This window comes from Mesoplodon densirostris, chromosome 15 (assembly GCF_025265405.1).
Source record: "Mesoplodon densirostris isolate mMesDen1 chromosome 15, mMesDen1 primary haplotype, whole genome shotgun sequence".
Classification (NCBI taxonomy): Eukaryota; Metazoa; Chordata; class Mammalia; order Artiodactyla; family Ziphiidae; genus Mesoplodon; species Mesoplodon densirostris.
This window is the reverse complement of record NC_082675.1, coordinates 5,452,350-5,479,411: the sequence shown is the minus strand read 5'-3', so window position 1 is coordinate 5,479,411 and position 27,062 is coordinate 5,452,350. Positions and strand designations below refer to the sequence as shown.

Sequence of the window (27,062 nt, the reverse complement as noted above, 5' to 3'; positions counted from 1 at the left end):
TGGAGATGCCGGGGATCGAACCCGGGGCCTCATACATGCAAAGCATGCGCTCTACCGCTGAGCTACATCCCCCTCCCCTTTCCTTTTTCTTTCTGAAATTCTCTGCTATAGTCTATTCTTTAGATTTTTTTTTCCCCTAAATTAAAATGTTGTATACCTAAATGGGTGTTAAAGTTTAAAGCAAACCAAAATAAATCGTTTTATGTTTCCCAACTAGACCCGTCCTGATACCGGAACCAAGGAGCAAAGGGAGACAGACCTATTCATGAATGTTGCTCCTCACAGACAGAAAAGAAGGAACAGAAAATAAAAGAGTTTCTTTCCAATAAATAAGGACATTGCCCCCATTGCACCTCCACCCAGAAATCTCCTGTTTCCTGGTCTTTAAAACCATGCCAACCTTTGGTGACTGTGAGGTTTGCAGTTTATTTTTCTTTTAATTTTTCTCCAACAAGAACTCTGAATATTGAGACTTCCTGGTGGCGCAGTGGTTAAGAATCCGCCTGCCAATGCAGGGAACACGGGTTCGAGCCCTGGTCTGGGAAGATTCCCACATGCTGCGGAGCAACAAAGCCCGAACGCCACAACTACTGAGTCTGCGCTCTAGAGCCCGCGAGCCACAACTATTGAGCCCGCATACCGCAACTACTGAAGCCTGCGCACCTTGGAGCCCGTGCTCCGCCACAAGAGAAGCCACCTCGATGAAAAGCCCGCGCACCGCAAAGAAGACCCAACGCAGACAAAAAAAAAAAAAAAAAAAAAAAAGAGCTCTGAATGTCAACATGAACCCTCAGTGGAAAAGAATCTGAAAAAGAATATATACATATATACACTTGAAACTAACACAAGACTTCAATTAAAAAAAAGATATATTCAAAAAAAACCAAACAGATCCACCCCCACTAAAACGCTGAGGAAGGAAGGAATCTCTTTGAGATAGCTCACTGAAAAGATCCATTCCTTAGCTGTCAATTAGCCCCTCTTTTCCAGAGTGCTCCCCAAGGGGAGAGAAGTCACAGTGCGTATGGAGTGTCCTTCAAGTCATCAAGGTGCCACTCGCTGGTTCGGTGAGAGACAAGGAGAACACCGAAAAGTGAGGCTACGCCTCTTTCCACCAGCGCTTGAGATTTCCTGGCAAGAAATAGTCACTTTACTATGATGTGGAGAACGCACCCCAAAATACACTGCCACCTCAGTCCTTAACTAATCGTCTCCCTTACAGCCTGCCAGTACCTGAAACCCTTCATAGTAAAGTCCCAAATGGGCTGGTGCCCGGGACATTGGACCCAGCAGCTGTAATTTCATTACCTCACCTCTCTGGGCTTCATCTGTGAAATGGAGATTTGACTAGTAACTGCTTCACAGGGTGATCGTGACCATTGAATGAGTTACACAGAGCAGGTGTAGAACGAACAGTGCCTGGTACGAGGCCCCTGCTCTGAAATGCCAGTTCCCATGATTAAAAATGCTGTTATTATGTGAACTCCAGTGAAGAGCTACTACTTCTCATATTCACCCCATGTGTGAACTGACACTTTGCTGATACTGTTTTGGTGAAACAGGAAAAGAGCAGGAGGGCAATGGGGTGAGTTGCGGAATGGGGCTCCGTTGAAAGCCATCCTCTCTCCTTATTGTTCTAGCTCGAGAGGGCGGCCATGAGAGCTGCGACCTTAGCCACAGAACGGAAGAAGGACGGCAACATAAGTGGTGGTATTTTGGACGTGGTTCGGGAGCGAGCTGAGGGGTTGTAGTCAGTTCAGCAGGTGCCCCTGCTTGTTCTGCTCCAAACAAACCCGATTATGTTTGCTTTTCTGTGTAAAACTTAGAATCAAATCCATGCTCCTAACTCTGGCCTTTAAGGCGCTCGGTGATCTGGCCTCTGTTGACCCCCCCCTAACGTCCCTCCGTTACGCCCCTGCTCCTCTCTACGGGCACTCTAGCCACACATGCCTCCTAGCTGTTCCTCAGGCGACCAGGCTGCTATGCACCTCAGGGCCTTTGCACTTGACATTCCCGCTGTCTGGAAAGCTGTTCCCCAGATCTCCTCATGGTTGGCTTCTTTTCATTGCCGGGGTCCTCAGGAAGGCCTTCCTGGCCACCTCTCTTAAGGGACCTATGGGGCCATCCCTGGTGGTCCAGTGGTTAAGACTCTGCCTTCTACTGCAGGGGCTGAGGGTTCGATCCCTGGTCCGGGAAATAAGATCCTGCATGCTGTGTGGTGTGGCCAAGATTTTTTTTTAATTAAAAAAAAATTTTTTTTTAAATGAAGGGACCTGTGAATCCCATGCATTCGCTATCGCATCACTTCGATTTGTTTTGTTTTTCTCCATAGCATTTATCACTCTCAGAACCTGTTTTTATACAATTCGCTTATTGTCTGTTTCCATGCCTTGGTCCTAAGCTCAGTAGGGCAGAGCCTTGCCTGTTTTGTTTCCTGCTCTATCCCCTGAGCCTTGAACAGTGCCTGGCACATAATAAGTACTCAGTAAATATTTATGGAATTAATGTGAAAAATAAATGAACAGACAAATAAATGAATGAAGTCGAGGAGCCTGGGAAGGATGATAGCCATATATTCAGGAAGCTGAGTCTGCAACTGAAGTAAGACAAAAAAAAAAAAACGGTCCAGTTTAGACTCACCCTACCTCCTGTCTCAAATCCATAGACATTTTCTGAGGGCCAACCTCTGGGCCAGCGCAAGACATAAGAAGATGAAATATTTGCAGCCGAATGAGCATTTCCTGGCCTTAGGAATTGACAGTTTTACTCAGGGAGATCATTATATAAACCAAACCCTTGACAGCGGCGCTGTGGCATGCAGAAAATGGAAAATTCCACTTCAACGTGAGAACTTTTTTTTTTCTTTCTTGTAACCATGTGACGGGAGGACGCTTGTCCTGACTAGACCAAGCGGATGATAGATAACCGCCGGTGCAAATCTCGTTTGCCTGCCAGGTTGATTCTTTCAAAGAGTAAGGAATTTTTATGAGAGTTATTTATTTGGAAGAGAAATGAAAATGTACTGAAGCTCGAAAAGAGATCGCCTCCCCGTCGGGGAATCGAACCCCGGTCTCCCGCGTGACAGGCGGGGATACTCACCACTATACTAACGAGGACTAGCTCTCTGAATACTTTTTCGGCTCTCCCCTAAAAGGCACATTCAGCGTTCCCTAAATAGTCACATGTTCCAAAAGGTTAAATATTTCACCTTCTCCTACAAAACAAAAGAAGGAAAAATCCCACTTTATTTAATTCCATCTTAAAGATTACTTTTCCTCCCTGGTCCGTGATTTAGCCGTGAGGGTTCAGAGAGCAAAAATTAATAAACAGCAAAAATTAACCAACAGACATCTAACAGAGGTTAAGTGTCTATGAAGTGAAAGAAACGGAGTTAGGGAACTCTTGGTCTTGTCCTATTTTTCCAGTTGGGGAGTTGTAAGGAGGTTCCCATATCCTCTGGCTTCCCTTCGATACTGCTCGGAGATGTTTTAAACAAAGAAAATGAAACCCCTTTATTCGTTTGAAAGAATCATTTCTTCTTTTTTGTTTTCCCCCGACACATGGGAAGAAAAACTAAGCTGCCGAAACCCGGGATCGAACCAGGGACCTTTAGATCTTCAGTCTAACGCTCTCCCAACTGAGCTATTTCGGCTACTGTCACTTCTACCCTGCGCTTTTGTCCTCCTCGTCGTCCAATGGCCCTGGTCCTCGACCTGTGGATCCGCTGCTGAGGAACCGGGGTCGGCGGGAACGCATGCCTGCCAGGCTCGCCCCGCACCCGCCCACTCTCGTCCTTCAGAGCCACCGCCTCCGAGAAGCCTTCCCTGATCACACCTCCCTACGCGATCCCAGCCCTTTATTGTTTACCGTTAGCTCAGGTATTGTTTTCCTTGTCCATTATCTGTCCCCCCGGTTAGAATGACAGACCCACGACGGGCAGGGAACTCATCAGCCTCTGTCACTGCTGTATCGCTTAAGGCCGACAACAGTGCCTGGCACCTAATAGGTGCTTAAAAATAATTGCTGAATTAAGGAAAGAGCGAATCTTACCTGGCTCAGAGCTCCGCTTTCTCAGGCTCCCTTCTCTGCGCAACTGAACAAGGTCTCCCCTTGGGTGCAGCTCACCAAGCAGCCCAACGCATGGCAGGGATGCTGACCACGCCAAGGCATGTGGGAGGCCGTATGGGCTTTCCTTGGGGCAGTGACACAGATCCGGCCTCCAAGCATGGCCACCCCACCTGTGGCAACTGCTCAGCTTCAAGGCACGAAGAAATCAACAGGTCGGCATCCAGGTTTGGTTCTTTCTGCTTCCCTGCCCTTTGGGAGATGGGTGGCTGGGGAGTGTTGTCTGGGACAGGATGAACAAGTGTGGACGCCCTTCATGATGTGAAGTCATTTAATACGTGTTTGCTAAGTACCTAATGACCCTGTAACCCAGTCACAAATACAGTAACAAAATAGTTCGTCATAATAGGAATGCTAAGAAGCAAAATAAATGGTAGTGATGGGATGGAACACCTGGGATGGGGGCAGTAAGAGAAGGAGAGAGTGCTGAGAAGACTTGGAGAATGAAGAGCCTGCTGGGGGAAGAGCCTCTGGAACAGAGGCAACAGCTGATGCAAAGGCCCTGAGGCTGAAACAGAGTCCGGCCAGTTATATGAATGGAAAGAAAGTCAGCGTGGAAGAGGTGAAGAGGTTGAGGGGACAGGAGATAGGAGGCAAGGACAAAGAGGTGGGCAGAGGCCAGACCTTGCCGGCCTGGAAAGCCACGGTGAAGGGTTTGTACTTTCTTTTGTGTTGGAAAGCTGCTGGGGAGTGAGTGATATGATTTACCTCGTAAAGCCTCCCTTGACTGCTGTATGGAGAATGGACAGGAGGAGCTCAAGTGGCAGCAAGGAGACCAGTGAGGTGCTGACGGCTCAAAATAAACAGTACACCAAAACGGGATGTCCTAAATTCCTTCAGGAGCAAGGGGGTACGGCAGGGGACCCTACCGCTGCTTTTCACGAAAGCGTAGTAGCTCTTGAAAAACTAAGTGTACCAAGTTAATAAAACTCGAGTAAGGAAGAAATGAAGGAAGGAAGGGAAGGAGAGCGGGAAAATAAATAAATAAAATTGAAACAGTCCAGAAAACTACCGAACGGAAAGGCAGAGTCACTCCCACCTTATCCCAGTCCTTCTCCCCAGAAGTAACCAGGGTCTAGACCAGACTGATTCATGTGACCTCGGACAAGTTACTGGATCCACGCTCTGTGCCTGCATTTCATCTGTCTGATGTGATAAAATAGCCCCTACTAGGCTTATTGTGAGGACTAAATGGGTGCACACCTGTAAAGCGCTTACGGATACTGCCTGGTGCATGATGGGAACTATATAACGTTCGCTCTAGTTGTTGCTGTAATCCGATCAGAAAGATAAACACGAATATACTCACTATGTATATTTATTCTTACATAGAAGGGAGCCTATAGTGCTCATGGCTGAGTATACAGTCTTTTCCACTATCTTCTTGAGGAAATGGACATCTTCCGAAAACCAGATTTACACGGTTTCACGTATATCTGTCTATCATAGTCATCATTTTGGAGAAGATGCCCCAAATGTCTGTGTGTGTGTTAAAACAATCGCATAGCCTCCCCGTCGGGGAATCGAACCCCGGTCTCCCGCGTGACAGGCGGGGATACTTACCACTATACTAACGAGGACAAGCTATACTTCGTGTTCTCCCGCCAAACCTATAAAGAAACACCATTCTCTGGCTGCTACACCCGTCTACTCCGGACACTGGTCTCCACGGGCGCAGTGCCGGGCGCCCCTGGTTGGTGGGCTTCCTGGGACGGGAAAGACTTACTTGCGTCTCTGAAGGCGCTGAGCCTCCAGAACGGAAGAAACGTGGAGGAGCGAAGTCACTACTTCCTATATCCTCAGTTCCAGGAGATAGGCTCGCGGGTCTGGGGATGTAGCTCAGTGGTAGAGCGCATGCTTTGCATGTATGAGGCCCCGGGTTCAATCCCCGGCATCTCCACATTTTCACCCACAATTAGTTTTTTCCCCCTCTGGATCGCAGTCACACGACCACAAGGCAAAGCAGGGAAGGGGACCCAAAGCCCCCGCATCAGCTGGCTTAAGAAGGGGGCTCCGTTGGAGAGGGCGGCGCTAGTCAAACGCCCTTGGTCTCAATCACAGATGCCCGTGTCCCCTCCCCTGGAGATTCGGATTCAGGTCAGCAGTGGGCTGCGTTTTTAAACAAACACTCCTAGTGATTCACATCATCAAGCAGTTAGAAAACACTGGATTTCTAAGGAGGGTTTTGCAACTGGCCATTCATCCCGTGACTCCTGAGCGCCTACTGCCAAGAAATGCGGACACGTTGAGCGCCTACTGTGTGCTCAGGTAGTGTCAAGTACCCTTGTATCCCCAGATACCCCAGGCAAGGTTTCTCAGCCCTCCTGTCCTCAGTATTCCAGTCTAGGGAACTAGCAATAAGCAAGTAGCAATGAGCTTTATGAATATGGCAATTGGGATGAGATGGAGACTAAAGGGGGGGACGTGGAGACTGCGGAAGATAAAGGGTCAGGGGGGCCTGTCTGCAGAAAGAGGAAATGGCAGGTGCAAAGGCCCTGAGGTTGAAGGGGGGCAGGGGGAGGAATCTGCATGGAAGGGGCAGGAAAAAAGCCCTGCGCATGTTTAACGAATGAGGGAAGGAGAGGGTTGAATCCTTCAAGACACTGGAAGGCCTGCTGCAGGGGAATGACAGGATTTCCTTATGTTTTAAAACAGCTCCCTCTGGCTGCCATGTGGAGTCCACCACAGGTGGGCAGAGTGGACCTGAGACCCGCCAGGAAGCCACTGCCGTGGCCCAAGCAGGAGCTGCTGGAGGCTTGCTGGAAGCAGAGGTGGGGATGGCACAGCAGTGGAAGTGGGGAGCACGAGGGGGTTCTGGACAAATCCCGGACGTGGACTAACAGACCTTGCAGATGGCTTAAATGCAGAGGGAGTGGGGTAGGGGAGACCGCCTAGTTTGGGGGGACAGTAGGGTTAGTAGCTAGGCTGTGGAGAAAGTGAATAGTTTTGGAATATTAAACACGTATCTCTGTCTTTTTGTCTTACGTATGTGTTTATGTTACAGAATTTGTGTTTATTTTTTACTTTTCTGGCAGTGCTGCGCGGCTTGCAGGATCTTAGTTCCCCAACCAGGGATCGAACCCGTGCCCCCTGCAGTGGACCACCAGGGAATTCCCGAATTTATGCGTTGATATTAATACAAACTGATTCAGGAAAAATACCTAAAGTAAAAGTGAGAAAAATGATCAACCTCTATAACTGTGCCACAGGATTACCACTAACACGTTCATGAGCATCCATCCAGACTAGTCTCCACGGATGTGTGCACGCACACATGCAGATGTCCCTGGACCACCCCCATGTTCAGAGGTTGGCCCAAAGAACTTCAGTAGACGCGGTATACACCTGTTGTCACAGTCAAGGTTTATTACAGCAATGTAGCCAGCGGGGAGCTGACTCCAGGGAGGGGACACCCACTCCACAGGAGCCGGCGGGAGCCTTGGGGGACCTCGCTGGCTGTGGGCAGGGTGCACCACACCCGCAGGGAACAGGGAGTGGAGGAAGGGCCCGTGGTCGCCTTCACCCTCCAGCCAGCCCTGCTGCTCTACAAGGGACTAATGTCGTCCACAGAGCACGTTTAAAGCAGGACCAGCATGGGAGATAAAACCATGATCCACCCTGTAATAAAGAGTTACAAAAGCCACCCCGCGTGGGACTGCCCAGGGAGGCAGCAAGCTGTGCCCAGAATCGAGCCAAGATGACCAAGGGTGTCCAGGGGCTCCACCTGCCTCCTGGGAGCAGTCTGGGGTCAGGGTGACCATGGTGGCCACCGGCCACTGCCAGCCCCCTGGGTCCTCAGGCCAGTCCTCGGCCCTGCAGGCCGGCACCGGGTCAGCGGTCAGGAGTGGGTGGCCAGGCTTTCTCGATGTTGGCGTGCACGGCCTGCGGGAACCACTCGCAGTACTCGGCCAGCAGGTCTGCAGGGGTGGGAGGGAGGACGGTCAGGGCGGCTCTGTGCCCGCCCACCCGCCACAGGGCACACCCTCCCGCTAACCCTGGGCTCCCTCGGTGGCCCCATCCTGTCCCCCCGCAATGTCCTCGCCACGGGGCACCCTTCCTGGTCAGACTCACATTTGGGGTTCTTCCTCCAAGCAGCCAGCAAGGCGTCTCGGCAGTCGGCTTTCTCAGCAACAAGGGCTCTCAGGAGGTTCTCTGTCCTGGGCTGCAGCCTGCGGGTGGGGAGGCAGGACGTGGGGCGTCACGAGGCCCACACGCGGGCACCGCTGCCAGGCGTGCCCAGGAACTGCAGGGAGTCCCCTTCCCTCCGGCAGGCTGGGGGTGCCGGCCGGATGGAAGGATCCAGACTCCATCACCTCCCACCGCTTGCCTCTGACCCGCCCACCCAGTGCTCGTCCATCTGGAACCTTCCTCCAGACTCCCGCCCGGCTCGCAGCCCCGCCCGCCCGCCACCTCACCTCCACCTCCTGCTGTGACCCTTCGTACCTGTGCCACCCCTGCCACTTGTACTAGTTGTTCTCTTTGGGGACAACCTCCCTGCCCTGGGACACGCCACGGGACAGGGTCACGGCTCGACCGTAACACGAGAACGCGCTCGGCACAGAGCGGATGCTCAGAACCAAGTGCTGGCTGGGGCTCCTGGACCCACAGCCTCACCCCGAGTCCCCGGGAGCGCCACGAGAGAAGAGACTCCTGTCTTCGTAAGGCCCTCAGTGGGTGGGGATCTGTTACGGCGGCCCCCAGGACACTAGTCTCAGCTCCCTCCACCACGACGTGCTGAGCCGACGCCCCCGGGAGAGACTGTACCTGGCCCACGTCTTCAGCATCGTGCTGGGGCTGGACAGCAAACAGCTCTTGTACGAGGCCAGCTTGTGGAAGACCTGGGGAGACACCACAGGATGGGGTGAGAGATCTGGGGCTCACGTCCCACCCGAGGTGCCAAGGAAGGGGCCAAGGGAGCTGTGCCGCCTACCTGCCCCTCCAGCAGAACCCGGGCAAAGTGCTTGTAGCAGTCAAGGCCTTCCGGAAAATCCACCTGGACCGCGGGGAGCGGCCAGCCGACGCGACCTGGGGCGCGCGAGCCAGTGAGCAGGGGCCACGATGGAGCCCCACGCCACCCTCCCCCGCCAGTCCCCTCCCCGCCCGCCAAGGGGGCCCGCAGCCTGGGATGACACGGCGCAGGACACACACACCGCCCAGGGCACTCGGGAGGCGGGACCACGTGTCCGGTGGAGCCCAAGGCCGCCGGGAAGTCACCCCGACTCACAGAACACGCTGGCCCGGTGACACAGCATCCGCCCCTTCTTGGGGCAGTAGGTGGGGGGCGGCTCCTCAAGGGGCTTGTCAAACTGGCAGTAAGAAGGCAGCAGGACCGGGATCCACTGCACCTCCACAGTCGAGACGCCTGGGGGCCCAGGAAAGAAGGGATGGGGGCTCGGCGAAGGGCTCATGGGTTCTCCCCTCAAGGGTCCAGCGACACGGCTCACCAGAGCCACGTGGGTCAGGCGAGGGGCTGGCCAGCTGCGCTACCTTTCATGTACATCTTGGTGGTCTCCACAATTTCCTGGTAGACCACAAACTCAGGGAGCTCCCTGAAGAGCACGGAACTGGGGTGGATGAAGACTGGGTCGTCGAGGAGGGGGGTCTGCGAGAGAGACGGCGGGTGGGCGTGAGTCTGGGGGATGCGTGAGCGTCAGGTGAGGCTGACTCCCTGAATCCAGTTACACCCTCAGCCAGGAAAGCAGGAGGGCATCCGTCAAGTGACGAACGGCCACCCTGGCGGCGTGTGTCCGCCGACGGAGCGCATACCCTGCCGTGAGAGGGACTGACACGGATTGCAGCGTGACTCGCCAAAAAGCGAGGAGCGAAGGAAGCCAGTGCAAGAGGCCACGCGGTGGAGGATCCCATTCGTGTGAGACGTATAGAACAGCAAATCCGTAGAGACAGAAAACAGATTCACGGGGTGGGGAGACTCAAGAGAAAATGGGGAGTGACCGCAATGGCTATCCAGAGTCTTTTTGGGATAATAAAAACGTTCTGAACTTAATTGTGGTGATGGGTACACAACTCTGAATAGACTAAAACCCCCTGAATTGTACACTTTACAATGACAGGTTGTATGAGATGTGCTTCTACCTTCATTCAGTGAAGTTGGGGCGAAGCTCACGCCCAAAGGGAGGAGTGGCTGCACCGTCACTCCACCTTGGCCCTGGGTGGGGACCTTCCCAGAGGCAGCGGGACCCGTGACCCGGGAGGACAGGCCCATCCACACCCAAGGGTCCCCCCGGCTGCCCCTCACAGGCGTCCTGACGCTGCCCAGAGTGCCCAGGCGCAGCGACTGCCCTGCTGCGCGTCCCCGAGCCAGCGTCCAACCTTGTAGGCGTTCTTCCACTTGTCATCCAGCAGGTCTTCACTCTGGACCCTGCGGGCCAGGTGGTCACCCAGGCCGGCCGTCACGATCTGGCGCAGGTAGGTCACCTGGCTCTCGGAAGGCGGCTGCATCTTGGGGTCCACGAAGAGCCCGGCCTCGGGGCACATGGCGTTGACTGGGGGGAGATCCAGGCGTGAGGAAGGCGAGGCGGGGGCTGGCTCCGCCCGGCCTTCTGGAAGGCCCCACGCCGTGCAGCTCGGAGCTCTGGCCTCAGCAACTTGCGCGTCTCGGCCCCCGTCCACCGAGGATGCCCACCCACACCCACACCCACGTCTGCCTCGTCCTTGGGACAAAACCCCAATTCCCTTGCAGGCAGCGGGCTGTGCTGCTGCTAGACCTCGCACTTGACTCCGTCGGCCTCGGGGCAGGGAGCACGCCCAGCCAGGAGACACGGCAGACGAGCCACGCCAGGACGAGTGTGGAGACCACCTCTCCCCTCGAGGGCCCTGCGCTGCTGAGCTCAGGCGCGAGACGCGGGGCGAGGCCTCCTTCTTCTGCATGAGAAGGATCTGAAGCTCTGGAAAACTTCGCAGGTGGGGAGAAAGGAGGTGGGGCTTTGGGCCCTGCTGCTTGTGGCAGGAGGCGGCGGCAGGGAAAAAACGAGAGGAGCAGGACGGGGGAGGCAGGTGGGGAGAGTGGGCTTGCGGATCTCAGCTCCCCGACCGGGGACCGAACCCGTGGCCCTACAGTGGAAGCATGGGGTCCTAACCACTGGGCCGCCGGGGAAGTCCAGGGCTTTCTGTTCTGAGGTTTGCAATGTAAATCTGTCTTCCCTACAGAACCTTCAGTGAAACCTATGTTGTTTAACTTAAAAAGAGAGAGAAGAAGAAAGAAACAGGAAGAAGGCAGAACACTGGGACGGGACGCGGAAGACCTGCCACCCACGCGCAGCCCTAATGTGGCTTCAAACAGGTCCGGTCCCCACCACTCAGACCAACAGGAGCGGGAAGCAGGGGCTGAACCGTCAGCTGCTCCCCGACTCCAACGAGAGGGGCCCCTTCCACTGCTGGAGAAACCAACCAGGGCCGGACCCTACTCGGGAGCAGGGACCCCTGCACGAGGCTGCTGGGCAGGAGGTGCGGCCAGCAGCCGGTCCAGGCCAGAGCCGGGACAGAGGGTGACGAGAGAGATGTCACGGAGGGAAGGATGAGACGGACAGACAGCCTGACGGGAGAGCGTGCACACGTCACTGCCCTGCTCATGTGCGTGCCCTCGAAGGACCACAGAAGTGGCAAAAGCACTAAAACAGATTCCAACGAACAGGTGAATTCGCAGATGTGGAATCTGTGAATAACGGAGATCGACTGTACGTGGGTGACGTCGCTCAAAAGCGACTTTAAACGCCAACGGGGTCAAGTTCTCTGCCGGGCGCAGGGCCATACCCGCAGTGGTCAGCTGGCCCCTCAGGCGCCGGATCTCCATCATGGCCCGATACCGCAGCCCGTTGGCCTCACAGAACTGCGGAGAGCAGCCCGCGTACTCGCAGGCCCCCACGGCACCTGTGGATGGGGTGGGGGGGGCGTCACTCCTTCTCGCTGCCCCGTCCCACCCCGCGTGACCTCCCCACCAGCCACACGCCACACCACGCAGGGCACTCACCCAGCAGCACCATGAGGTCCCCAAGTTTCAGAGAGGCTCCCTGCCCCGCCCAGATCCTCTTCATCTGGGCTACCCGGGCCCGCCTGCCCTTCAGCCTGGCGAGCTCGTCGTCGCTGGCAGCTGGCCTGCAAACACACACACCACGTAGGCTGTTGCCCTGGCCGCGCACGGCTGCAGGGGCAGGGGACACGCCAGTTACTCAGGGTGGGCCCAAAAATGCCTGGTGGGGGTCACTGATCAACATGACCCTGATCATGGGACTTCCCTGGCGGTGCAGTGGTTAGAACTCCTGTGCTTCCACTGCAGGGAGCACGGGTTTCATCCCTGGTCAGGGAACTGAGATCCCACAAGGTACACGGCGTGGCCAAAAACAAAAACGAAAACAAACAGAGGTCGGTAGAGATCAGAATGCTGCCAGGCGCAGGGCGGGCGAGGGTCTCGTACAAGACCACTCAACAAGTCAGAGGTGCCCTAGGAGGCCAGGCTCCACACCACGGCTCAGCCAAGGGCAGGTGGCCCCCGAATGCCCAGCCCCCGGCCCCCACCTGTCCAGCTCCTCAAACAGCTCCCGGACAGTCATGGCGGCCACGATGGTGATGGCGTATGGCAGGCAGCCGTGTTGCCTGCTCAGCGCCAGCATCTTGGCGTAGCGCGGTGCCACGGGGAACGTGGCCATGGTCCTGCCCAGCTCAGTGATGGGGCGGCTCCACCGGGACCTCTGCAGCTGCTTCACCCTGGAGGATGGAGGCCTGTGGTGGGTGCGGGGAAGGCTCCACGAGAAGCCTTCGGCACCCAGAGGCCTGGTGCTTGGTCAGCTCGGGAGAGGGGAGAGGGCAGAGAACGGGGCGGGACCTGGGCCCCCCACTGCCCCCGAGCTCCTGCCCCACCTTTCTGTTTTTGGGGGCGCCTGCAGGGCACCCAGTGCAATCAGCAGCTCCTCGGCGGCGATGAGGGCCTCCACGGAGGGGGGCGTCGGGAAGGGGAAGTTGATGACCTGGGACACAGGGAGACACAGCAGGAGACGGGTGAACGTGGAGGAGGAAGCAGGGGGCCGGAGGAGGGAGCAAGACCAGGCCTGGCAGGAGGACGGGGCTCCTACCGCCTGCCCTCCGAGCACCACTCACGCTCAGAACATGGGACACGGGGGCCTGGACACACGCCAAGTCCACGGGCCGGGGAAACTCCAGAGGCCCTCTTCCTTCATTCATTCACACCATCCACTCACTCAAAAGCATGTACTGAGCACCTCGTGTGCGCCAGAGGCTGTTCTTGGCGATGGAGATAGAGAAAAACAAGACAAGGATTCAGCCTCCATCGAGCTTTCATTCAGCCACAAGGGGCCGCAGACGACCAGTGAGTATACAAGAGAAGAAACGTCATCACAGGAGAAAATGTGCCCAGACAGTGAGATGATCAGGGGACAGATCAGGGACAGGGAGTGACCGGGGTCAGGGAGGGTGGCACCGTAGTGACCAACTCAAAACAGCATTCAAATAAACATCTGTACATACACGTTCACAGCACCACCGGGCACGGCAGCCAAAAGGCGGGAACAACCCAAATATCCATCGATAGATGGAAAAACCAGGGTCCATCCATACGATGGAATGTGACTCAGCCATAAAAAGGAACTAAATTCTGACACATGCAACAGTGTGGACGAACCTTTAAAACACAACGCTGCTAAGTTCAGCTGTGGATTATCCAAACAACAGAAATATAAAACAGGTATCGATTTACAATATTTGCTGAAAGTAACTGACTCTGATTCAAACTGTCAGCTAGGTTCTCTGACACTGAAAATAAAATACCAAACATAACTAATGTAAAAACTTTTAGCAAGGAAAAGCATGATCCTATCTTTTATATTATCTTACTGTGTATTGAACTGATAGATGAAGTTTACATTGGCTAAAAAAAACCCCGAAAAAAACAAACCACGATGCTGAGTGAAAGAAGCCAGACAAAAAAGGACAAATATCATGATTCCATTTTTATGAAATGTCCAAAATGTAAATCCATAGGGACAGCAAGAAAGCAGCCTCGTGGTTGTCAGGGGCTGGGGGGAAGGGAGGGCTGGGACTGACTGCTGATGGGGGCGGTTCTCTCTGCCTGCACCAGCCCTCCCGGGGCAGGGCAGAGGTGGGCACCCCTGGACACAGTCACTGGGTGCAGCACTGGGGAGGTGGGGGGCCCACAAGAAACCGCCAGGGGGCTGGGCAAGCACCACAGGGCTCAGCTCCTAGGGCTTCCTGGGCTGCAGGGAAGGAGGAACAACCCATGAGGGGCTGGGGTCACCCTTGCCCACCAGACTGGACACAGGTACCCCGGCAGGTCAGTGGGGTGATGGCAGGGCTAGTGCTGCAACTGACCTTTTCTATGTTGAGAGCTTTCATCTGAAGGGTCAAGTCTTCGACAGGCCTCCGGGTGATTTCAGGAGGGGGGAACTTCTCAAAGTCACCGAAAACCGCAGATGAATAGAGTCTGAGCAGAAGGAAGCACCAGAGACTAAGAAATGTTAAGTGAATAAGGAAGAAACTCAGCCCAACTACCTGGCATTGAATCTTGACTCCACCACTTTACTAGGCAAGGTGTTTACCCTCTTCCTGCCTCACTTTCCTCACCTGTGAAATGGGCGAACATAGCAGCTGCCCCGTTGGGATTGGTAAAGATACTCCAGGTATCTTCACATAGACTGCTTAGAACTGCCTGGCACACGGCACTCGGGACGCTTTAACTACTTTATTGCTTACGAGTTTTCTTGGCATAGTTTCTCAATTTTCTTTTCTTTTGTAATGTAAAGCAACGTTGAAAAGAACAGCATACAGCTATTGAAAACAAACAAATAAAACCCAGCATACAGACTGGGAGAAAATATTTGCCAATGATACCTCTGACAAGGATCCAACACTAGGATTATACAAAGAACACTTACAACTCACCAATCAAACGACAAACAACCTGACTGAAAAGTAAATGATAGGGACTTCTCTGGTGGCGCAGTGGTTAAGACTCCACACTCCCAATGCAGGGTGCCCAGGTTCGATCCCTGGTCAGGGAACTAGATCCCACATGCGTGCTGCAACTAAGAGCTCGCATGCCGTAACTATGGAGCCCGCGAGCCGCAACTAAAGAGCCTGCCTGTGGAGCCCACCTGCCGCAACTAAGACCTGGCACAACCAAGTAAATAAATAAAATAAAATAGCAAATACTATAAAAAGAAAAAAAGAAATGATGGATCTGAATAGACATCCCTCCAGAGAATACGTACAAATGGCCCATAAGCACGTGAAAAGATGCTCAACGTCATTAGAGAAATGCAAACCAAGATCACTGTCAGATACCACCTCGTACTTTCATTTTTATAAAGTAGAAAAGAGTGAGCATTGGTGAGATGTGGAGTAATTAGAACCTTCACACACTGCTGGTGAGAATGTACAGATAAAATGGAGTAGCTGCCATGGAAAACAGTCTGGTCGTTCCTCAAAATGTGAAACACAGAGTCATCGTACAACCCAGCAATTGTACTCCTAGGTATATACCCGAGAGGCATGGGAACAGACGTTCAAATACTTGTACATGAATGTTCACGGCAGCACTATTCACAGTGGACAAAGTGTGGACGCAACCCAAGAGTCTATCAACAGATGAATGGACAGTGAGATGCGGCCCCTCCACGCAACAGCATGTTACTCAGCCATTAAAAGGAATGAAGCACCGACACAGGCAACAATGTGGATGAACCTTGAAAACATGATGTTGCGTGAAAGAAGCCAGACACGAGAGGTCACATATTGTCCGATTCCATGTACAGAAAATCTCCAGAATGAGCACGTGCGTAGAGACAGGAAGTGGATGAGTGGCTGCCGGGCGCTGGGGGGTTGGGAGTGGTAGGGAGATGCGGGGAGAAACTGATTAATGGGTACAACTGATAAATGCGGTCTCTTTTGGGGTGAAGAGAACGTTTAAAAATTAATAGTGGTGATGGCTGCACAACACTGTCAATATACTAAAACCCACGGAATTGCACACTTTAAATGGTGAGTTTTATGGTATGTGAACTTTACCTCAAAAAAGGTGTTAATAAAACAAAACAAAAATCGAGGTGCTCATAAACACAGGGCCCGACGTCAGTAGCAGAATAAAGAAATAACGCAAGTGCCTGAAAGCCAACAGAAAAGGGGGTGTGAAGGACGCTTTCCAGTGGGACACGGGACCCCCCCCTTTCCTCACCCGTGGGTGGGTGACCACCGCACAGTGGCCCCAGCGTCACTGGAGGGGCCCCTGGGAGTCCCACCTGTAGCAGTGGCCGGGCTCCGTCCGGCCTGCGCGTCCTGCCCGCTGGTCGGCCGAGGCCTGGGAGACCCAGGTGACGCGGAACGAGGACACGCCGGTGACACGGTCGTAGTGCCGCCTCTTGACCTTCCCGCAGTCCACCACGTACTTGATGCCTGGGATGGTGAGGGACGTCTCGGCCACGTTGGTGGCCACAACACACAGCCGTGTCCCCTCTGGAGGAGGTTGGAAGACCTAGGATGGGGGGACAGGAGCAACAAGAAAACTGACCTTTGTCCCACCAGAGTCAGGGAAGAATTCGCGGGACAGGGGTCAGAGGAAGTCAGCCAGGCGGGGCAGGGCCTGGAGGTGACGCTCCCCGCCTCGGGCCACTGCTCCCCAACTAAATGAGGGAAGCGTTGCCGTCCTCCGAGTAGGAGATCCCCATACCCTCTCAAAAGTCTGGGGCACTGATCAGACAGCTGATGGAGAGGGTGACCTGGGGCCTGACCTGCTCCCACCTCAACGCCTTTGGGTGCCCCCACCCGGCATCCATCCCAGGCCCCACACGGTTACCTGCGCCTGCTTCTCCGGGGCCAGCAAAGAGTAGAGAGGGAGCACGTGGAGGGGACGCGAGGCATCGGGCTGCTCACCTGCAGGGGAGGCAGAGGCCTGCGGCACCCCGCTCCCGTGCGGCCCAGCACCCCCACCCGCTCTGCCGGGGAGGCCCCCCTGCAGCCCCGCTGCCAGGGCTCAACCCTGGGCACCGGCAGAGAGGGTCGGCGAAGCCAGCCACACTGCAGCCTCTCCTCCTCGGAAGAGCCCCAGGCCCTGTGTGGGGACCCCTAAAGGCTTGATTCTGCACCCCCCAAACCCCCAAGGCCTGCGTTCACCCAGCAAAGCCGAGCCCGGGGGTGGCGCCCCCATTACAACCGGCACAACAGAGACTTGAGGGCCTCCTGTGTCTGGCGGTTTCAGGAGCTCAGGAGACGGCAGCGGGCAGAGCAGGCAGGAACCCCAGCTCCCCGGGGGCTCGTTGCTGGACAGGCCCATTGCGCGACCCAGGCCCACGCGGTGGAAGCAGAGGCCCCGGCGGGTCCCACCTCCGTCCGTCCCGTCGTCCCCCAGGTCCAGGTCGGAGCCCAGGGCCTCCTCGTCCTCCTCGTCCATTTCCGCTTCCCTGTCCTCGTCACCTTCGCCCGCTGGCAACACTGAGTAATTGTCCAAACTGATCTGGGGCAGCGTCTACGGTAAACAAGACATCAGCACCGCGGGCTGCGAGGGACCTGTGTAGAGACCGGCGTTGCGAGCAGAGCCCGCGGCCACGTGACCCTGGGCAGGTCACTCGACCCTGTCCGGCCTCAGTGTCCTCATCTAAGAGTTGGGGACGATCACGGGACTTCTCGAAGGGCTGCCGTGAGGATGTTACAAGCTAACACACGTGCAGCCCTGAGACCACTGCCTGGCACGCTGTAAGAGCAGAAGTGATGTCGTGCAGACGCCCTGGGGTAAAAGCCCCCCATGTCCGGCCACCCCCCCAGCCCCAGCTCTTAAGCAAGCACGAGGGGTCCCTTTCCCTTGTCCGACCCTCTCTGGGCATCCATGCAGGCCCTGCTCAGGGCTCGGGGCTGGGCCTTCCAGAAACTTCCTCCAGGCCCCCAGTACAGGGAGCCTGGAATGTTTTAAGTCGCAGTCCACCCTGCAGCCTCCGGAGCGGCACCAGTCAACCCCTCCCTCCACGGCAGGAAGGTTCTAGACCCCTGCTGCCCAAAAAGGCCACCAACAGCCCCAGATGGCTACTGGGCACCTGAAATGTGTCTAACACGACTGAGGAGTTGAATCTTAATTTGATTTGGTTTCAATTACATTTACATCTGTGCAGCCATATGGGGCTAGCGGCCACCTCACGGCCAAGGCAGCTGCAAAGCCTGAGCTGTCCCCTCCAGCCTCTACGTACCGTGGCCTTGGCCTTCCTCGCCCGAGCCTGCGACTTCTTAAACCTCCGCATTTCTTCTACCGAATCTTTCTGATCGTCCTTTTCTGGGAAAAGATGAGCAAGTTAGGGAGAAGGCCATCTTGTGGCTGGTGCCAGGTCATCAGGGTCCAGGGTGAGGTCACTGCATCGATCACCATTCACTGGGGGGACGGGAGGGCGGGCAAAGGGCTGGCTCTGTCGGGGGAGGTTCCAAAGCCCAGGCTGACCGCCCGCAGCCTCTTGGGTGAGGGGCTTCAGCTCGGGGTTACCTGGAGGCCTGTGCCTGGCAACCGGGAAGGCTCTCCTCAGCCTGCGGCACAGCGCGTGCACCTCTGCCTGCCCCGTCAGGAACACCAGGATGCCGCCTGTGGGGAGAACCAGCCCCGCTGTGACCCGCTCATTCACACAGCAGACACTGCCTTGGCCGTGACCGTGTGCCAGGCCTTGATCTGAGAGCCGGGGTGTGAGAAAGTGCTCATCAAACCAGGGCTGCAGAGGCCCAGATGAGCAACGGGCAGCTGCCCACACACTGAGGGCGCCGGGACAAGGAGCTAAACAGTTGCCGTGGGAGCCGGCATCCCATCCCCCGGTATGAGCCCAAAAGACGGGGAAAGCAGCCCTACTCCGGGGAAGTGGGAGCAACCCAAGGGTCCATCACCTGGTGAACGGAACTAACGGAGCACGTGCCACGGGGATATGGTGAGAACTGTGAGGGGGTCAGGAGTGAGACTCAGGTGGGACACACCTGTTCACCTGCCCTGCGTCTGTGGGGACAAAAGGCTCCCTCCACCCCCTCACCCCCTGCCCAGTTAGTCCCTGAAGCCTCGCGATCCTTGGGGCGGACCATGGCAGGGCAGGTGCTGTGAGCGCTCCGGGACCAGTGAGGACACTGAGGCACAGTGAGGCCTAGTGACCACCTGAGTCCCCGCTGCCCGCACCCCCCGGTCTGCAAGGGGCGGACCGGCCTCCTCCTGGCCAGGGCCTCACCTGCAGGCAGCATGCGGTGGATCTTGCAGACTTTCCGGAAGCACTCCCCACTGTAGTCTTCCAGCGGCGTCCGCTTGTTAAAATGCACCGTCACTGGGAACTGCCGGGACTCAACCTACGAGGACGCCCAGGGAAGCACGGGGTCGGGGGTCGGGGGTCAGGGGTGACCTGAGCCCAGGCCCAGGCCCTCCCCTTCCCTGAACTCTCTGACCATGAAGGTCTCCGTTTGGTGCTACGATCCCACCCATCTCCCCCGCAGCAGGCGTCCTGCGCTCTGTCGCAGTTGACAGAGGGGCCCGGCCTCCCCCGGCGTCCTGAGACCCCGGCCTGGGCGGTACCTTGATGACGGGGGGCGGCTGGGCGAAGAGCCTCTGGTTCTGGGTGAAGTCCTCCACCCGCAGCGTGGCCGACATGATGAGCAGCTTCAGCGGCAAGTGCCTCTGGGGGACGACAGACCCGGGGACCCATAGCCGCCCGGGGCCAGGAACACTGACGGGGGGGTGGGGGGCGGGCCCTTGGGGGAGACCTGCTCTGCCCTCCGGGCCTCCCTCCAGCCCCACCCCGCCCCAATCCTCAATCCTTTCTGGTTGCCAAAGATCTAAGAAAAAGTGGAAGAAGTGGGCGGCAGTGGCTTGTTAAAGGAGCCCTTAAGATACCCCCGAGGGGACTTCCCTGGTGGCGCAGTGGTTAAGAATCCGCCTGCCAATGCTGGGGACACGGGTTCGAGCCTTGGTCCGGGAAGATCCCACGTGCCGCGGAGCAACTAAGCCCGTGCGCCACAACTACTGAGCCTGCGCTCTAGAGCCCAAGAGCCACAACTACTGAGCCCGCGTGCCACAACTACTGAAGCCCGTGCACCTAGAGCCCATGCTCCACAACAAGAGAAGCCTGCGCACCACAATGAAGAGCAGCCCTGGCTCACCACAACTAGAGAAAGCTTGCGCGCAGCAACGAAGACCCAACACAGCCAAAAATAAACTAATTAATTAATTTATTTATTTATTAAAAAAAAAAAAAAAAAAGATAGCCCTGAGGGACCTCCCTGGTGGTCCAGTAGTTAGGACTCGGTGCTTTCACTGCCGAGGGCGTGGGTTCAATCCCTGGTCAGGGAACTAAGATCCCGCAAGCCGTGCGGTGTGGCCAAAAGGAATAAAAAAAGATTCCCCCGAGTCAAGCTCTGATGGTGTGAGACTAGACAGCAGGGCCGAGCCTGGGGTCCACCTGGCACACCGGCACAATGGGTGTGGTGGTCTCAGCCCTCCCTCCCCCTCGAGGCTGGACTGCGGTGGCGGGTGCCTGGTTCCCAGCCTCCTGGGCAGCACCTACTGTGCCCCCTGGCGGGCTCTGCTCTCGAGCCCTTGGAAGCTGTCCTCTGAGGCTCGTAAGGTCCAAACCCCAAAGTTCAGCGTTTTCGGCGAACAGAAGCCAAGGTGAGAGGCACAGCGCAGACCAAAGGCCCCGTCTCCTTCCTGCAACAACTTCCCCTGTTTGCCCCACCCCGCGTACCTCCCTGCATCTCCTGTTCTCCCCACCTCCCTCACTCCGCTCCGCCACCCTAGGCTGCCTGACAGTCCTCAACACACAAATCCACACCATGGCGAGGACTAAAATCATGGAAAATCCCAAGCGTGGGCGAGGACGTGAACTGGCAGCCTGTCCACTGCTGGCGGGAACATAAGGGGTGCAGCCGCTGCGGAGGATGGTCTGGGATGGTTGAAATGGTTAAACGCAGAGCTCCCGTGGGGCCTGGCAGCTCTGTTCCTGGACACAGACCCAAGAGAAAGGAAACAAGTCCACACGGAGACCCGGACACGGACTTCACGAGAGCCAAAACGCGGAAAGAGCCCAACTGTCCTCCAACAGATGAATGGATACGTGAAATGTGGTCCGTCCACACACGTTGACTCAGCCATCAAAAGGAATGAAGCACTGACACAGGCCACACTGGAGATGAACTTTGAAAATGTGCTAAGTGAAAGATGCCAATCACAAAAGGCCACATGTTGTGTCATTTCATTTACCTGAAATATCCAGAATAGATAAATCCATAGAGACAGAAAGCACACTGATGGATGCCTTGAGACGGGGGGAGTGTAGGAGAACGGGGGTGACAGCTAAAGGGTACAGGGTTTCTTTTCAGGGTGACAGAAATATTTTAAAGTTGACCGTGGTGATGATATAACAACTCTGAATATGCTAAAAACCACTGAATTGTACGCTGTAAGTGCATCCATTATGTAAAATAAAGTCACAAAAACCGCCCCCCAGATATCAGGCCAACACCTGCCCCAGGGCCTTTGCACTGGCTATTCTCAATTCTCAGAATCTCCTCCCACCAGTACCCCTCCTCACTCCCTCACTTCCTCCAGCCCCCCACTCAAAGGTCGCCCTCTCAGTGAGTCTTCTCTCACTACCAACCCTCCACCTTCTGCCTGGTACTGCCCCCTCTCCCCAGCTTTGTCCGTCACCAGCTCACAGGCTTTCTGAGTTTGCTTACTGTCAGTTGCCCTCATGGAAATGGAAACCCCAGAAAGGCAGGAGCCTCTGTCCTGTTCAGTGCGATGTGCTCGGTGCCTGGCACACAGCACACACAGACCTGATGTCTATTTGATAAAAGTTCTGCACTTCTAAGAACTGGGCGTGGTAAAGTGCCAACCTCTCAGCGGGGCTGGCGGGGGCCAGAATAGGACTGTCGCACAGAGCTCCCACCCCAGGGCAGCATCCCTCTGACATCCGCCTCTGCCTGATCTGGGGTGGGGGAGATGCAAGCAGAGGCAGACCCCAGGCCGGGCGCAGGGCAAGCATCTCAGAGCACGTGGAGCATAAGGGCTTGGCTGGGTGGCCCCATCAGCACTGCGGGTTCCAAAGACCCGGCTGGCATCTTAAAGCTGGCTGCAGTGGAGCCTGGCCCACCACGGTCTCCTTGCTTGAGCCTCTTGCTCTGGACAGAGGGAAGGGTCACAGCAGATGAGGCTGGACCCAGGACGGGGATCACACAGGGTCTGTTTACACCAAGACCCGCAGCCCAGCACCGGGCCTGGGGGGTCCTGTCCCGGGAGACCCTCTCATGGCAGCGGCCCGGGTGTAGACCGCCGTGGGCTGTGGGAGCCGTGGCCTGGGACTCGGGGCTCCCCGGCACCCTCACCTACCTTCTCCCGGAGACGCACTATGCGGGACAGGAGGCCGATGAGGATGTCGGTGTACACGCTCCTCTCGTGGGCTTCGTCAATGATCAACACCTTGTACTTCAGCAGCAGGAAGTCCTGGGGGGGGGGGGGTCCGGGGATGAGGCCAGCCAGCCGGGCCTGAGCACCCCAGGGTCACTGTGCACCCCAAAGTGCCTGCTCAAGGAGCCCTTCTGGTAGCCGGCACAGATCCGGGAGCACTCGGCCGGCGGGGGGTCCTGGCCTATGACCCCGGGCCAGTTGCTTCACCTCCCAGGCCTCTTTCTTCATCTGTCAAATGGGACAACGGGACCCATCTCACGGGGTCACGGTGAAGTTTCGATGACAATTACAAGTACACAGCATGGGGCCTGGGCCCTGGCAGAGAAATTTCTAGAGAAAAGGCAGCTACGATCTATTAGAGCTGAGCTACCAAATGCAGATGCCCATGGGGCGGGGAGGGCAGGCAGGAAACAGGAACGAGGGGATGTTGGGTGGGGACGAGGGGCAAGAGCTCAGCACACGCCATAGAGAAAGGGGCCATCGGACGCCACAGCACACTCACAGCCACCGTCCCAAGTGGCCTCGAGGCAGAGGCAGGAGTCACCTCTGCCCTCCCCAGTGACCCCTGCCCGGGGGACGTCATACAGCCCAAGAGAAGCAGTGTGCATTTGGCTAACACACAGTCTGTGAACCAAACCACATTGAAAATACAAGTTCACGGGCTTCCCTGGTGGCGCAGTGGTTGAGAGTCCACCTGCCGATGCAGGGGACACGGGCTCGTGCCCCGGTCCGGGAAGATCCCACATGCCGCGGAGCGGCTGGGCCCGTGAGCCATGGCCGCTGAGCCTGCGCGTCCAGAGCCTGTGCTCCGCAACGGGAGAGGCCACAACAGCGAGAGGCCCGCATACCGCAAAAAAAGAAAAAGAGAAAAAAATAATAATACAAGTTCACGTTTAATGAGCACTTATGAGGTGGTGTGCTAAGGTGCTTTCGTGCATCACACGATTTTTGTTTCAAAGCAATTAGGAGGAAGGTACCAGCTTGCAGATGGAGAAACCAAGGATCACAGAGGTTACGTAACTTGCACAAGGTCACAGCAGCACGGTGGTAAACACAGTGCTTTGCCAACATTCACTGCTCACATCCCAGGTGACATCCTAGCCCCCCACCCCATGCTTACCAGCCTTGCTTTGATGCGCAGATTACCAGATGAGCAACCAACCTTTTGGATTTCCTTGAGCAAGACGCCATCGGTCATGAACTTGATTCTGGTCTCTTCGGTCACGTTTCCCTCGTATCGGATCTGATAGGAGACGACCCTGTGGGCACAGGCTACGGTTCGGTCCCCCAGAGCTGCAGCTGCCTGGGGCTGCAGCCGTGCGGCCACTCCAAGGTGGGCACAGGAGCAGGCCTGGCCCCGCTGGGCAGGCGGCCGAGGGTAGGGCCCACCGGCTCCCCCAGCAAGGCCCGGACACAGGTCCACCTTGCCTCCCTATCCAGTTGTCATGAGCAAGTGAAGAGCATGTCAATCAAATACACACACGGACCCTGGCTGGAGCCCGATTTGAACAACCAACTGTAAAAGCTGTTTAGGAGACAACCCGGGAAGTGGGAACACGGACCGGAGCACACTCTGGAGTTATGATACACTCGTAGTGACGGTGGCGGTACTGCAGTTATGTTTTCAGAATCCTTATCTTAAAAAAAAAAAAAACCCCAGGGACTTCCCTGGTGGTCCCGTGGTTAGGACTCTGCGCTTCCACTGCAGGGGGCACGGGTTCGATCCCTGGTCAGGGAACTAAGATCCCCCAAGCCTCGGGGAACAGCCAAGAAAACAAACAACCCCAAAACCCCCCAGACTCATGATCTTTCAGACCCGCGCAGTGAAATATTGAGGCTGAGATGATGCAAGATCTGAGACTCACTCCAAACTGGGTCTCGGGTACACGGGGGCTCATCATACTAGTCTTTCCACTTTTGTATATGCTTGAAGATTTCACACTAAAAAGTTGAAGAGAACTGGGCTTCCCTGGTGGCACAGTGGTTGAGAGTCTGCCTGTCGACGCAGGGGACACGGGTTCTAGCCCTGGTCTGGGCGGATCCCACATTCCACGGAGCGACTGGGCCCGTGGGCCACAATTACTGAGCCTGCGCGTCTGGAGCCTGTGCTCCGCCACGGGAGAGGCCACGATAGTGAGTGGCCCCCACTTGCCGCAACTGGAGAAAGCCCTCGCACAGAAACGAAGACCCAACACAGCCATAAATAAATAAATAAATAAATAAATTTAAAAGTTGAAGAGAATGAAAGGGGTGGCTTTGTATGTACTGTAATTCTCAAGGTATGCATGAAATGGCACAAGTAAGATACAGAAGGGCGTGAACAGTGTGAACCATTCACGCAGCAGCCAGACAGCGAGAAACACAGAGACACACAGGACTGCCTGTCTGTGCACAGAACTGTCTAGAAGGATCCACAGGAAATGTGCAGTAGTGGCTGCCACCGGACAGGGGAGCTGGGGACGCCTTGCCCACCTAAGATGCGAACAGAACAAGGCTCCCCAGTTTGTGTGCTGGGCCCAGCGGGGGCAGGGTTCTGTCCCCAGAGCCAGGACGGGCCTGAACCGTGGCAGGTCCTGGTCGGTAAACATCTGATGACAGTGTGGATGGCGGGCACTCTGCCTCTATACGATACTGTGCTTTCTTTTTTCTTTCTCCTTGGCCGTGTGGCGCAGCTTGTGGGATCTTTGTTCCCTGACCAGGGATCAAACCCGGGCCCTCGGCAGTGAAAGCATGGAGTCCTAACCACTGGACCGCTGGGGTATTCCCTACAGTTCTGTGCTTTCTGAGCCTCAGACCACACTGGACACGCCACCCCTTCCAGCCTGAACTGGACGGTCTGGGCTGAGACCCAGGCGTCTGCGTTATAAACACGGCGCGGAGCCACCCTCAGGCCAGGGCTATGCTGTGTTCAAACTGCTCTCCGAGGCAAGTCCTGCAGACTTACTGCCGGGAGAGGATTTCCGTTTGGAAACCTGAGCTGTAGAGTAACCCGGCCACGCTATTCGCCTCCCGCCTGCCTTCGGCCACCTGCTGCTCTTCTCTGCCCTCAAGGCCCTGGAAGGGCCACTCGGTCCCCTCACCAAGGGCCTGGCTGGCGTGTCCCTGCTTCACGAAGCCCCTGGCAGGAGGGTCCTACTGTCGGCGTGTAGGGAACCACCCTGTTCTTAGATGCAGACGTGGCGCCCCCTCCCGGCGCCCCCCGGGGGAAGGAGGGCCTGCGCCGCGGCTCAGGTCTCGGGGGGCCGGAGGGCCACCCCCAACTCTCCCATAGAAGGCAGAGCCCTCACCGCGGTGACAGATTCATCTCCTGGGCCACTCGCTGGGACATGGCCACGGCGGCCACTCGGCGGGGCTCCGTGACGCCAATGCTGCTGTCACTGGGGGAGAAGAACACAAGGCATCAGCAGGGCTCCGCCCCCCCGGCTGCCCCGAGGTCACACGAGGCTCCAGACGCGGCCCGCACTGGGGGTGACGGGACACGGGCGCCAGGCAAGGCACCGCAGCATCACTTAACAGCAGCAAAAGGGAACGGCCCACAGGGCATTCTACAGGAGATGCTCCGATAATCGCGGGGCGAAGGGGTCCAGGCAGCCGCAAACAAGAACGAGGCCTAGGTGGACCTGAGCCTGCAGCCGGGGGGCTTGTCCAACCCAGCCGAGCACACGTGCCTCCACAGAACCTACCCAGGGGACGGGTGGTGGATTCTGGGCAGGAAAGAGTCGACCCAGCAGGCCCGAGGCTGCTCTCCCTACAAAGCTCTGCTTCCAGGGCAGCCCCTGGCTGGCGTCTGGGATCCTGGATTGCAGGAGGGCTCCCGCCTCTCCCTGACAGACAAGAGGGGCTCACTGCGCCTGAACTGTCTGTACAAACAAGGTGGCTCATGCTGACACCTGCTTTCCTTTGGGGAGTCTAGCATTGGGTAGGTACCAGGCAGAGGGCGCCTGTGTGACCAGCCCCAAGTAAGAACCCCAGGCGCTAAGCCTCTACTGGGCATCCCTGTTTGATGACATCTCTCACGGGCAATGAAGTGTGTCCTGTGTGACCCCTGCCCTGGGAGAGGGCTCTGGGGGCCTGTGCCTGGTGCCCCAGACGTCACCCCGTGAGCCTTTCCCTTTGCTGGCTGTGCTTTGTGTCCTTCACAGTAATTTATCACAGCCGTGAGTACGACTACATGCTGGGTCCCGGGAGTGTTCCCAGCAAATTGCTGAACCTGGGGGTGGTCTTGCGGACCCTGACACACACGGGTCGGAAGGGCCAATAGGAGTTGACACGCCATCCCTCCCACCAGGGACCAACCTAAATGTTTTACACAAATTCAGTCATTTCATCTACATAACAACCCCGTGAAGTAGGTGCAGTGATGAACCCCATGTCACAGCTGAGGAAACTGAGGCCCAGAGAGGTTAAGGAGCTTGCCCCAAGTCACACAGCACGGCAACGGCAGAGCCAGAATTAGATCCCCAGGAGCCCTGCCCCTAACAACTTC

General features: G+C 56.3%; 1 protein-coding gene and 5 non-coding genes across 6 annotated transcripts in view; 1 reads left to right on the top strand and 5 right to left on the bottom strand.

Annotated features, from left to right (window-relative positions):
* Positions 1 to 72, bottom strand: TRNAA-UGC (transfer RNA alanine (anticodon UGC)). Its single transcript has one exon. It is a non-coding gene; the product is annotated as a tRNA-Ala (tRNA).
* Positions 73 to 3,044: 2,972 nt separating this feature from the next.
* Positions 3,045 to 3,116, bottom strand: TRNAD-GUC (transfer RNA aspartic acid (anticodon GUC)). The gene has a single exon. It is a non-coding gene; the product is annotated as a tRNA-Asp (tRNA).
* Positions 3,117 to 3,579: 463 nt separating this feature from the next.
* Positions 3,580 to 3,652, bottom strand: TRNAF-GAA (transfer RNA phenylalanine (anticodon GAA)). Its single transcript has one exon. It is a non-coding gene; the product is annotated as a tRNA-Phe (tRNA).
* Positions 3,653 to 5,633: 1,981 nt separating this feature from the next.
* On the bottom strand, positions 5,634 to 5,705 carry TRNAD-GUC (transfer RNA aspartic acid (anticodon GUC)). The gene has a single exon. It is a non-coding gene; the product is annotated as a tRNA-Asp (tRNA).
* A 248-nt stretch (positions 5,706 to 5,953) lies between these two features.
* TRNAA-UGC (transfer RNA alanine (anticodon UGC)) lies at positions 5,954 to 6,025 on the top strand. Its single transcript has one exon. It is a non-coding gene; the product is annotated as a tRNA-Ala (tRNA).
* A 1,449-nt stretch (positions 6,026 to 7,474) lies between these two features.
* Positions 7,475 to 27,062, bottom strand: part of DHX37 (DEAH-box helicase 37) — a 30,771-nt gene continuing 11,183 nt past the window's right edge. The window contains exons 6-27 of the mRNA XM_060119145.1: positions 25,864 to 25,953; positions 23,739 to 23,835; positions 22,499 to 22,612; positions 19,688 to 19,789; positions 19,350 to 19,464; positions 18,632 to 18,727; positions 18,345 to 18,427; positions 17,491 to 17,632; positions 16,964 to 17,040; positions 16,410 to 16,642; positions 14,485 to 14,596; positions 13,000 to 13,106; positions 12,658 to 12,846; positions 12,113 to 12,237; positions 11,896 to 12,012; positions 10,456 to 10,628; positions 9,613 to 9,727; positions 9,350 to 9,487; positions 9,056 to 9,150; positions 8,890 to 8,963; positions 8,197 to 8,294; positions 7,475 to 8,042 (exon numbers count right to left, since the gene is read on the bottom strand). Of these exons, the coding sequence (XP_059975128.1) occupies positions 7,957 to 8,042; positions 8,197 to 8,294; positions 8,890 to 8,963; positions 9,056 to 9,150; positions 9,350 to 9,487; positions 9,613 to 9,727; positions 10,456 to 10,628; positions 11,896 to 12,012; positions 12,113 to 12,237; positions 12,658 to 12,846; positions 13,000 to 13,106; positions 14,485 to 14,596; positions 16,410 to 16,642; positions 16,964 to 17,040; positions 17,491 to 17,632; positions 18,345 to 18,427; positions 18,632 to 18,727; positions 19,350 to 19,464; positions 19,688 to 19,789; positions 22,499 to 22,612; positions 23,739 to 23,835; positions 25,864 to 25,953 (2,578 nt within the window). The 3' untranslated portion in view covers positions 7,475 to 7,956. The remainder of the gene's footprint in view (positions 8,043 to 8,196; positions 8,295 to 8,889; positions 8,964 to 9,055; positions 9,151 to 9,349; positions 9,488 to 9,612; positions 9,728 to 10,455; positions 10,629 to 11,895; positions 12,013 to 12,112; positions 12,238 to 12,657; positions 12,847 to 12,999; positions 13,107 to 14,484; positions 14,597 to 16,409; positions 16,643 to 16,963; positions 17,041 to 17,490; positions 17,633 to 18,344; positions 18,428 to 18,631; positions 18,728 to 19,349; positions 19,465 to 19,687; positions 19,790 to 22,498; positions 22,613 to 23,738; positions 23,836 to 25,863; positions 25,954 to 27,062) is intronic.